Source organism: Dictyostelium discoideum (genome assembly GCF_000004695.1).
Source record: "Dictyostelium discoideum AX4 chromosome 5 chromosome, whole genome shotgun sequence".
NCBI lineage: Eukaryota > Evosea > Eumycetozoa > Dictyosteliales > Dictyosteliaceae > Dictyostelium > Dictyostelium discoideum.
In genome coordinates this window covers 3,801,199-3,813,698 of record NC_007091.3, presented here as the reverse complement: position 1 = coordinate 3,813,698, position 12,500 = coordinate 3,801,199, and the positions used below count along the sequence as shown (strand labels likewise).

Below are 12,500 nucleotides of genomic sequence, written 5' to 3'. Positions count from 1 at the left end.
AAAAAAAAATAAAAAAAAATAAAAAAAAAAAAAAAACCAGATTTTATCTCTGAGTTTTAATTAATTATTTTACTTTTTTATTTTTTTTTTTTTAATATTTTTTTTTCTTTTTTTTATTTTTTTTATTTTTTATATTATTTATTTTTTTTTATTTTTTTTTTTTTTAATATTAAAAGTCATCACTTTTTTTTTTTTTTTTTTTTATTTATAGAATTTAGTAGACAACCAATTAAACACATAAAAATAAAAAAAAAAAAAAAAATAATATTATAAAAAAATAAAAAAAAAAAATTAATTTTTAGCCTTTACACACTTCACACACACTTTTTTTTTTTTTCTTTTTTTTTTTTTATTAAACCAAACCAACCAATTCACACATATAAAAAAATAAGTAATAATAATAAAAAAATAAATAAAAAATAAAAAATAAAAAAAAAAAAAAAAAATGATAGAATTTGATAATATTGAAAATAATAATATTATTATTAATGATGGTAATTTTCAAGAACAAACCATGATGATGGAAGTTGATGAAAGTAGTAATAACACCACAAAAATTGTACAAAATATTAATAATAATAATAATAATAATAACAATAATAATAATAATTCAACTAATAATAATAATAATAATAATAATAATAATAATGAATGTAATAATAATAATAATTTTTTAAATAATAATAATAATTATAATAATAATGGAGTTAAAAGTGAAATATTTCAAGATTTATTATTAAAATTAGATAAAGCATCAAAAGAATTTGGAGATACATGTAAATCATATCCAAAGATTGAACTTGAGAATAAGATATTCAATAATGGATTTAAACCCAATTCAAAGTATGACAAGGTTAATTGTAAAGTTGTAAAAGAGATAAATCCATTTTCAATCGATGAAGAGATTGAAATGTTACAGTGTAGTTATGCATTTAAAAAGTATATAAAATTGAAATTGAATGTACTACTTCACTGTTCAAAGAGTCAAAGTGAAGATTTTGAACAAACATTTGAAAGAATCTTTGAAGTGTTCACCAATTGGAACAGCAACCAACCACCACCACCACAACAACAACAGCAATTACAAGATGAACAAACCATTGCGCAAACCCTAATAAGTGACACACAATCATCGTCATCCTCCATCTCTGCAATGTCACAGTCATCATCCACTTCAACCACCACAACATCCTCCTCAATAGCATATATTCACGACCAAACTACAAACTCGATAGCAGAGGATATAGTGAAAAAAAGAAAGAAAAGAAAAGTTCAAATATTAATAGAGAGAATGATTTTCGTTAGAAGGAATGGCATCTATTTCCTAATGTTTGGAACTTATAAGAGAACTAAAAATTTAACTTTGATTGGTTTATTACCATTCATTCGTCGTCCAGCATCTGTACTTTTAAAAAATATTACAAATTATCTTTATCATGGTAGAAATTTAATTAATCAAGAATTTGAAATTTTAACAAACTTATTTCAAATTAAAAATGTTAATATTATTAATACACCTGATATTAGTGGTAATAATTAAAATAATTTTTTTTTTTTTTTTTTTTTTAAAATTCATTTATTTATTTTAATTAATATATATATATATTTTAAAATTTTAAAATTAAAATTAAAAATAAAATAAAACTAAAAATAAAAAAAAAAAAAAAAAAAAAAAAAAAAAATTTAAAACTATAAAAAAATAAAAAACTTTAAAAAAAAAAAAAGAAACCTTTTTGTTTCTTTAATTAATTAATTTTTTTATTTTTAAATTCAGTTTTATTAATAGATTATTTTAAATAAAATTGTTTTTTTTTTATTTTGGACATATGTCTTTTCCCCATTTTTCTTGATTTTTTTTTTTTTTTTATTTTTTTTTTATTTTTTTTTTAGATTTTTTTTTTATTTTTTTATTTTTTTTGTTTTTTTTTTTTTTTTTTTTTTTTTGGCTATAGAGTGGTTAAGTTAATTTATTTATTTTTTTCATTTTTTTTTTTTTTTTAAAATAATTTAATTAAATGAAATAAATAATGAAATTAATTGTATTGATATTTTTTTTATTATTTATTAATTTAAATTATTGTTTAAAAATAAAAGAACAACCAAAAGTTGGTGGTATTGATAGTGAACAACCAACCAATTCATTTTATATTGAAAATGGTAATTTTTTAATGAATAATCAAGGTAATGGTGGTAGTTTAAATCAATATCAAATTATTAGTGGATCATTTCATTATTTTAGATGTTTACCAGAATTATGGGTGGATAGATTAACAAAGATGAAAGCATGTGGTTTAAATACAATTCAAACTTATATACCATGGAATGTACATCAACCAAATGGTTTCAATACAGAATTAGTGGCAACTAATGATTTAATAGAATTTTTAAGACAAGCACAACAAATTGGACTAAATGTAATTCTTAGACCTGGTCCATATTCATGTGCTGAATGGGAATTGGGTGGTTTCCCATATTGGATTTTAGAGCAACAACCAATTGCATTAAGAAGTAGTGATTCTGTATTCATTTCAGCTGTCATTGCCTATTGGTCGAGATTATTGCCATTGCTAGAGCCTTTACTATTCACCAATGGTGGTCCAATTATAATGGTACAAGTCGAGAATGAATACGGTTCCTATGGTGAAGATAAAAGTTATTTGGAGACATTGTTAACACTACTTCAAAAATATCTTGGTCAAGGTGATGGCAATGGTTCTGGTGTGCTATTCCATTCAACTGATGGTCCTTCCGCTCAAATGCTATTCGGTTCAAAATTGGAAGGTGTTTATCAAACTGTTGATTTCGGTCCAATGCCAATCGAGCAAATTCAAGACAATTTTAAAATTCAACAAACTTTTGCATCAAAACCAACTCCACCAATGAATTCTGAATATTACACTGGTTGGATCACTAATTGGGGTGATGCTTCTGCAGCTAGAACCGATGCAAGTGTAGTGGCTCAAGGTTTGGATGATATTCTATCATTGAATGCAAGTGTAAATATGTATATGTTTTTCGGTGGTAGTAATGCTGGTTTTATGAATGGTGCAAATTCAAACTCACCAACTACCAACTTTGAAATTACCATTCAATCCTATGATTATGATTCACCATTGTCTGAAAGTGGTGATACAACTGAAAAATATTTTGCAATAAAGAATGTAATTGAAAAGTATATTAAACCAACCACCAATTCAAATAGTACTTTACCACCAATACCTTCAAATAGTACAAAGGTTGCCTATGGTACAATACAAATCACTCAAGCAACAAGTTTATTCAATAACTTGGCTAATTTAGTCAACTCAAATCAACAACAACTTCAAACTGGTGCTCCAATACCAATGGAACAATTACAACAATCCACTGGTTTCGTTTTGTATGAAACCACAATGAATATCGCTCAAAGTAGTCAATTGTCAATCACAGAGTTGCACGATCGTGCAACAATTTTCATAAATGATGAAGCTATTGAAGATACTCAAACAATTGGTCAAGCTGTTTTCCTTCAAAGACCATTCAATTCCTCAATTGAAATTACTTATCCATCCAATGTCACTGATGATGGTAATTTCAATCTAAGAATTTTATTAGAGAACCAAGGTAGAGTCAATTTTGGTCCTTATTTAAATGATAGAAAAGGTTTATTATCAGGTGGTGTTTTATCTGGTCAACAATATCTAGGACCTTGGAATAATTATCCATTACCATTAACAAATAAAACTTTATCAAATATTAATAATTGGGAACAAATCAAAGATTATACCCTTTCAAATACTCCAACTTTTTATCAAGCAACACTTTCTTTAAACTCTACAAATGATATTGGTGATACTTTTTTATCATTTACAGGTTTAGGAAAAGGTCAACTATTTGTAAATGGTTATAATGTTGGTAGATATTGGAATGTTGGTCCTCAAAGAACAATTTATATCTCCTCTGTTTTATTACATCAAGGTGATAATGAAATCATTTTATTTGAAACTCTATTAACTCAACCAATATTTGAAATTCAATTTTTAAATCAACCTTATTTTGATTAAATTAAATAAAATAAAATAAAAACTATTATCTTTTTTTTTTTTTTTTTTTTTAAATAATATAGATTTATTCCTTGGTTACTTTTATTATTAGTTTTTTACAATTTTAAAAGAATTCATCATATCATCATTATCATTATTATTATTATTATTATTATTATTATTATTATTATTATTATTATTATTATTATTATTATTATTATTATTATTATTATTATTATTATTATTATTATTATTATTATTATTATTATTATTATTATTATTATTATTATTATTATTATTATTATCATTATCATTATCATTATCATTATCATTATCATTATCATTATCATTATTAATAGTTGGGTTAATTAGCTCTAATTTATGAGAAAGATAAGGAGGATGAGAAAGATAAGGAGGATGAGAAACAAGGCATTCATTACAGATTATTGAATTACAACTAGCACATTTAACTAAAGCTTTTTTGGAGTGTACATCACAGTTGATATTATTTGAATTATTCTTATAGAGTATATTCATTAGATCCTCTTTATGAAATATATTTTTACAATTAATTTGTATAAGATGACCATCAAGCTTAGAACCAATATAGTATGGTATGAGATTTGGCATAGGAAGTGTATTTTTGAGTCCTTTCATTATTACACCTGGTTCATAATTCTTTAAATGAATAAAATACTCGAAAATTTCCGGAGATACACGATTTAAACTTTCAGTTAAACGTTCTAGTAACTTTTCCTTTTCATCAACAGAAATTCCAGGGGGTCTCAAGAAATACTTTTTGATGAAATGTGAAATATTATTCCCGTCCACTACACTACTTCTGAGATCTGAATTAGAAATTCTTTTGATTTTGGAATTGAAAATAACCTTATCTAAAAATTTAATCATAACCGCTCTAAGCAAGACATCGTACTTACCCTTATTACCCTCATCACCCTCATCACCCTTTCGAAGTTGAGTTAATTCTATAAAACTATTAAGGATGTTTTTTAAACTTTCAAAACCATCCAAGTTATAGACTGAATCTCCTATTACTTCTGTTGTTTCTAAATCTTTACGAATCTTTTCATAATCTTGAGTAAATCCACCTGATTCTCTAATAATAATTAACATTATATCTCGAGTATTGCTTGGATTGGTCCCTAAAATTTGAAAAAGATATCTGACAGGACCAAATAAAGAATATTCTTTATTTTCTTTGTCCTTTTCAATGTCTTTATCGAGAAGACTTAGAATTTCTAAAAAGTGTTCATTAAACTGACGAATATTTTCAAACAAAGGACTATAAGGTACCATATTAAAATAGTGAAAAATATTGGTGTCATTATTATTATTATTATTATTATTATTATTATTATTATTATTATTATTATTATCATTATTATTTTCATATTTGAGTTCTTCTTTCAATATTTCGATTTTTTCATTGAATTCACTATCCAATGCTTTTTTCAAGATATTCGAGGTGCCAGTTAAATGAAGGACTAACTTAACCAAAGGGAGAATTGAATAAAAGGATTTTACAATTTTTAAAGAGTATGAATTGTTATTGTTATATAACAGTGCCAAGAATCTTAGTATTCTACCATAATTGTATATTAATTTCTTTTCAATTATTATTTCTTTTGCTAAGATACAAGGTTTTGAAATAACTTCTAAAAAAAATTTAAAATCAAAAGATTGGCACAGGTTAATCCATATGGATTCTATCTCTGGGTAGTCACTTTCCGCATCTGGTTTATCTGTTTCCTTTTTTAATAAATTAAAAAGCGTGTATATGAATTGAGATTCCCATTGAGGATCAACACCGTTGAATGAAAATTTATCTGGGCCTATTTCTAATGTGGTTTTAAAACCTGGGCATTTAGCTGATAATTGTAAAAAATTTGAAAGATCTGTTGAACTATTAACTTTAAAATCTGGGAATTGATTTGCTAAAACCTTTAAACCAATTTCTTTTAATTTTATCTTTTTACTTGGATTTTTTATTTTATCACATTCTCCAATGAAATTAAGTACATGAGTGATATGATTTAAATTTAAATGTTTTACTATTACGTCAATTGTTAAAGTTTGGCACCAGTTATATTCCATGATGAGTTCTAAATTGGAGAAAAAATACCTCCAACATGGGATAGCAGCAAGCATGCTCTCTACAATTTTTTCAAATAAGTTTGTTTGAATTAATCGATTTTTATTTTGTTCTTCCATTACTATTTTAAATGATTTATGATTTGAATTGAATAATCCACATAAATAATAACCAGCTAAATTTATATAATCTTGGAATTCATTTGAACTAGAGTTTACTTGTTCAACTAAAAAAACTGAAAAATAATATTTTAATAATAAATCATATTCTTCATCTTCCCTTAAACTTTTAAAATGCTCGAATATTTCTTTAATGAGTTTCTTTCTTTCATTATTTTCAATTGGTAATAAATATTTGAGTGTATTAATTAAATTTTTAATCTATATTTTTAAAAAGTGAATAACATGTTATTTTAAGTAATAATAATTATAATAATAATAATAATAATATAATAATCTACCTACGTTTGGTGAAGATTTTAATTGAAAAAGGAATTTTTTGATGAATTGTTGTATAAATTTATTTTGAATTTGTTTGGATGATTTCTTTATACATGCTTTTAGGAAATCATTATTTTCAATTCTAATGTAGAACTTTATAAAGTTGCCTGTTAATAATTTTTCAAAAATCGTTTCACTACCACTATCATTATCATTATCTAAACAAAAGCTCCAACATAGATTTAATTTATAATCATCAATTGCACTACTACTACTACTATTATTATTATCATCATCATTATTATTATTATTACTATTATTATCATCATTTAATATGTCTAATAAAAAATCAACTATATATGTTGTATAGAAATCTTTATTATCAATCTTTATACTACCACTTGATTTAATAACTTCTAATGCCCACTTTATTGGAAAATTATTTTTATCACTAAAATTTTATAAATTATTAATATGTTAATAGCTATGTATGTATATAATTATATTTTGATTATATATATATATATATATATATATATTACTTACAATATTTTAATTTTAAATAATAATAAAAGAATGAATTTATTAAATTTTGAAAATGTAACAATTGAATCTATTGATGTGAGTTTTGGTGGTAATGGATACTTTTTATAAAATTCTTCATCTATTGCATTGTTTTGTATTTTAAAAAGTTTTTTAATCATTGTATCTTGATCTATTGAATTATCATCATTATCAATTCTCTTTATCATTAAATAATAAAACTCTTCAAAATGTAAATAGTCTCTATCTAAAATTGGGTTATATTGTTTACCAACAAAAATTATATATGATTTTGGTACAATTCCTTTAGGATTTTCTTTTTTATCATCTAAATTATTATTATTATTATTATTTTTATTATTATTGTTATTATTATTTCCTATATCTGAAAATTTTTTGAATAAATACCATTCCTCTGAATTACATTCATATATTTTCAATTTAGTTCCTTCTCTAATAATAATAATAATAATAATAGTATAAAAAAAAAAAAAAAAAAAAGCAAAATATATATAATAATTGAAAGAGTAATTATTTTATTGTCAGTATAGGAGTAAATTTAATTTTGAAATAAACATTTAAAATATGTAATTACCTTATTACACCAAAAGGATTGATTTCTTTATTCTCGTGTTCGAACTCATATTTTAATAATCCTTCTTTATATTTTTTTGTGTTTTTTTTCATTTTGGATTTATGGTGAAAAATTCATGTTATTTTTTAAAACTATAAAAAAAAAAAAAAAAAAAAAAGTTTTTTCAAAAAAAAAATTTTTAAAAAAAAACTTAAAATAAAAAAAAAAAAAGCCAAAAATAAATTTATTTTTCCAAGTTCACTTTTTTTTTCTTAAAATTTTAAGAAAATAAATTTGGTTATTAAAAAAAAATATTTAACAAAAAAATAATATAAGTAAAGTGAAAAAAAAAAGATTAAAAATTAAAAATCAAAACTTCAACTGATTAAAAATATTATTTGGCCTTATTAATATAATAAGAATTTCAGATTTTGTGATCATTTTTTGATATTTTTTTATTTTTTTTTTTTTTGAAAATTTTTTTTTTTTTTTTTTTTTTTAATTATTTTTTTCTAAACAATTATTTAATTTCATTTATTTTTAATTTTAATATGTTTTATAAAAATAGAGCACTCAAGAATACAAAACTTTTTAAAATATAAAAAATGAATATTTTTTTTTTTTTTTTTTTTTTCTTTATTTTAATTTTAATTTTTTTATTTTCAAGAAACAACCAAAGGGAATATATTTTAAATATTATTGTTGTTAATTTTTTTTAAAACCAATGAAAGGGAATATATTTTAAATGTTTTTGGTTTTAAAAAATTTTATTGTCGTGGGTTTTAAAAAAAAAAAGTAAAATAATCCAGATTTAATTATTTTTTTGAATAAAAAGTTAAAAAAAAAAAAAATTAAAAATAAAAAAAAAGTTAAAAATATTTATTCCCTGCTCATTGTTCTTGAAAATAAAAAAAAAATTACAAAAAATGAATGGCAAATAACTAAATTTATAATAATTTTTGATTAAAAAATTAAATAAAAAAAAAAAAAAAAATTCAAAAAAACATAATGGTTTCTTTCATTTTTTTTATATTTTATATAGTTTTGTATATTTTTTAGTGATCTATTTATCTATTCTAAAAATAAATAAAATTGATTTAATTTAATTTGTTTTTAAAAAATAACAATAAAAAATGAAATAAAAATAAAAAATGAAATAAAAATAAAAATCTAAATTTTTTTTTTTTTTTTTTTTTTTTAATTCTAAAAGTGTCAAATTATTTTTTTTTTTTTTTTAATTTTTTTTTTTTTTTTTAATTTTTCAAATTCGATTAATTTAACACGACCACCTAGTCTGGTTATTAATAATTTTTTTTATTTTTTTTATTTTTTTTTAAATTTTTGACACATAAAAATAAAAAAAAAAAAAAAGCAATTAGTTGTGAAAAAAACAAAAAAACAAAATAAAAAAAAGAAAGAGATAGAAAATAAAAAATGAGTGGGAAGCAAATGGATGTTATTGCATCCATCCAAGAATATATAAATAAAATTCTCACAAATATTCAAGGCATGAAAGTTTTAGTTTTAGATAAAGAAACTGTAAGTAAAAATAATATGCACAAAATAAATAAAAAATAAAAAATAAAAAAGTTCATTAAACTAAACAGAGTATTAATTTATTATTTTTATTATTTATTATTATATATAGGCAGGTATAGTGAGTATGGTTTATACACAATCAGAAATTTTACAAAAAGAAGTATTCTTATTTGAAAAGATTGAAAACACAAAAGAAAAAATGTTACATATGAAAGGTGTATATTTTATCAGACCAACACAAGAAAATATTCAATCAATTTGTGATGAATTAAAAGACCCAAAATTTAATAAATATCATTTATGTATGTGTTTGATATTATTTTTATATTATATATATTATTGATATACTAAATATATATATATATATATATTTTTTTTTTTAATATTATAATTATTTAGTTTTTACAAATACAATTTCAAAAGTTTCATTAGATGAAATTGCAAAAGCAGATGAACAAGATGTAGTATCAGAGATTCAAGAATATTTCGGAGACTTTTTCGCAGTTAATCCAGATACATTCACATTGAATTTACCAGGAATGTTAACAAAGAAATCACCAAGATGGCAGGGTGATGTTGGCAGAGTTGTCGATGGATTATTCTCAAGTTTATTAGCATTGAAAAAGAAACCTGTAATTCGTTATTCAAGTAATTCAGATACAACTCGTTATTTAGCAGAGAAGATCACTGAACGTATGAATAGAGATCGTGATCTTTTCGATTTTAGAAGACAAGGTGAACCATTATTATTGATTTTAGATCGTAAAGATGATCCAATCACTCCATTACTTCATCAATGGACTTATCAAGCAATGATTCATGAATTATTAACCATCAATAACAATAGAGTTAGTCTTGCAAAAGCACCAGGAATCAAAGATGAATTAAAAGAAGTGGTTCTCTCATTAGATCATGATATCTTTTACAAAGAAAATCTTTATAAAAATTTTGGTGATCTCGGTGCAAGTATTAAAGATTTAGTTGATCAATTTCAAGATAAAATGAATACAAATCAAAATATTCAAACAATTGGTAAATATATATTTAATTTAATTTAATTTTATTAATTTAATTTTTTACTATTATTAATATTAATATTTTCTTTATTTTCTTTTACCTCTTTATCTATATAGATGATATGAAAAAGTTTATTGAAAATTATCCAAATTTCCAAAAATTCTCAACTACTGTATCAAAACATGTTTCGTTAATGGATGAATTAAATAGATTAATTTCATTAGATAATTTAATGGAGGTATCAGAGGTACAACAAGAATTAGCATGTAATCATGATCATAACAGTATTTATAATCATGTTTTAGAAATTGTAAATGATTCAAAATATACTGATAGAGATAAATTAGTATTAGTACTTTTATATAGTATTAGATATGAAGATGGTAGAGTTTGGGAATTAAAAGAAAAATTATCAAGTATTGGTATTCCTCCAAAAGAAATTGGTGTATGTATTTCTATATCTATATTTATATATTGTTTCTTATTTTATTTTTACAAACAATAATATTAATATTTTTATTATTTATTATTTTTTTTATTTTTTTTTATTTAACTAGTTAATTGATACATTAAGAGGATATGCAGGTGCAAGTTTAAGAGAAGGTGATTTATTAGGAACTAAAAATATTTTTTCATTTGCAAGAAGTGTTGTTAAACGTGGTTTACAAGGTGTTTCAAATATTTATACTCAACATAAACCATTATTACATGATATTTTAGATAGTATTTTAAAGAACAAATTAAAAGAAACCTCTTATCCATACTTATCAACAACTCAATCAAGAGAGAGACCACAAGATGTAATTATATTTATGGTTGGTGGTATCACTTATGAAGAGGCATTAACCGTTTACACTTTTAATTCTTTAAATACTGGTGTTTGTCGTGTTGTATTAGGTGGTACTTCAATTTTAAATCGTGAACAATTTTTAGAAGATTTATCAAGTACTCAAATTTCTAATCCTTCTAGTAGTAGTGGTAGAAGATAAAAATAAAAAAATAAAAAAATAATAATAATAATAATAATTTTAAAAAAAAAAAAAAAATAATAATAATTCTTAAATAAAATAATACAAAATAATTTACATTAAAATGAAATTTCATTTTATCATTTTATTTTTATTTAATTTTGTTGAAAAAATTTAATATTATTTTTCAAAATTGATAATGTTTCTCCAATATCACCAATTGATTGAATAAATAATTCTTGAACTTGTTGATTCTTTTTGTTTATCTCTTCCAAGAGCTCATTTCTTAATTCAATCTTTAATTCATTTTTAATTTCATTCCTTAGTTCGACTTTTAATTCATTTTTAATTTTTTGAATCATTTTTGGATCTATTACCATTGGAATACTACTATTGGTTTGATTATTAGGTATTAAAGATTGTCTACTACATTGATTATTAACAATTACAACACTATTGTTTGTACTTGTACATGTTGATTTTGATTGATTCTTTTGATTATTACTTATCATTACACTATTATTATTATTGTTATTATTGTTATTGTTTTTGGTTGGCTCATACTGAAAATCAACAGGAAGTGTTGGTGGAATAAAGTCTTCTTCTTGTTGGTCATTATTATTATTATTACTTATGTTATTGTTATTGAAGTTATTATTAAATTTGTGAGTTATTTTTGTAATAGTGGATGGTGAATTTGTTCCATTATTATTTACTCTTAAAGGTGAACCTACCATTTGTGTTGGTGGTATAGTAGATGGAAATGGTGACTGTTGTTTAGTTGCACTTGAACCAGATGAAGGGGTACCTGGTGTTAAATTTATATTATTTACACTATCATTATTTAATTGATTATTACTAAATTGAATGATATTAGATTGTTGTTGTTGTTGTTGTTGTTGTTGGTGTTGGTGTTGTTGTTGTTGTTGTTGTTGTTGTTGTTGTTGTTGTTGTTGGTTATTATTTATTTGAATGATACTATTAAACATGTGTTGATGTGCTGGTTGTGTGGATTCAATAAGGTCATCCTCTTCTTCTTCGCCACTACCATAATTATTATTATTATTGTTATTATTAGTGTTTTCAACGACGATACTATTTTCATTACCTTCGATTTCATTATCATCATAAACATATGTTGACTCTAATGGTGTATTCGTTGTATCTAAATCTTCATGTTTTTGTTGTCTTTTATTTGGTGTGGTTGTTTGAAGTTGAATTGGTATTGGTTGTAATTGGTGGTGTTGTTGTTGTTGTTGTTGTTTTTTTGAACTTTTAATTGGA

At 22.3% G+C, this 12,500-nt stretch overlaps 5 protein-coding genes across 5 annotated transcripts in view; 3 read left to right on the top strand and 2 right to left on the bottom strand.

Annotated features, from left to right (window-relative positions):
* Positions 1-445: 445 nt before the first annotated feature.
* Positions 446-1,540, top strand: DDB_G0290219 (hypothetical protein; the record flags this gene model as incomplete). The annotated part of the gene is made up of 1 exon (XM_630746.1): positions 446-1,540. One exon carries the CDS (start codon positions 446-448, stop codon positions 1,538-1,540), a length of 1,095 nt encoding a protein of 364 aa, XP_635838.1.
* A 487-nt stretch (positions 1,541-2,027) lies between these two features.
* Positions 2,028-4,043, top strand: glb1 (glycoside hydrolase family 35 protein; the record flags this gene model as incomplete). Its single annotated transcript, XM_630745.1, has 1 exon — positions 2,028-4,043. One exon carries the CDS (start codon positions 2,028-2,030, stop codon positions 4,041-4,043), a length of 2,016 nt encoding a protein of 671 aa, XP_635837.1.
* An 87-nt stretch (positions 4,044-4,130) lies between these two features.
* Positions 4,131-7,805, bottom strand: DDB_G0290215 (hypothetical protein; the record flags this gene model as incomplete). Its single annotated transcript, XM_630744.1, has 4 exons — positions 4,131-6,515; positions 6,600-7,026; positions 7,122-7,571; positions 7,714-7,805. The coding sequence occupies 4 exons, from the start codon at positions 7,803-7,805 to the stop codon at positions 4,131-4,133; spliced, it is 3,354 nt and encodes a 1,117-aa protein (XP_635836.1).
* A 1,321-nt stretch (positions 7,806-9,126) lies between these two features.
* On the top strand, positions 9,127-11,237 carry vps45 (Sec1-like family protein; the record flags this gene model as incomplete). The annotated part of the gene is made up of 5 exons (XM_630743.1): positions 9,127-9,231; positions 9,341-9,533; positions 9,631-10,263; positions 10,365-10,693; positions 10,806-11,237. The coding sequence occupies 5 exons, from the start codon at positions 9,127-9,129 to the stop codon at positions 11,235-11,237; spliced, it is 1,692 nt and encodes a 563-aa protein (XP_635835.1).
* A 134-nt stretch (positions 11,238-11,371) lies between these two features.
* The window catches only part of DDB_G0290211 (hypothetical protein), a gene marked incomplete at both ends in the record, with an annotated part of 3,893 nt that continues 2,764 nt past the window's right edge, over positions 11,372-12,500 (bottom strand). Inside the window, one exon of the mRNA XM_630742.1 lies at positions 11,372-12,500. This exon is cut by the window's right edge and continues 2,385 nt beyond it. Coding sequence (XP_635834.1) covers positions 11,372-12,500 — 1,129 coding nt within the window.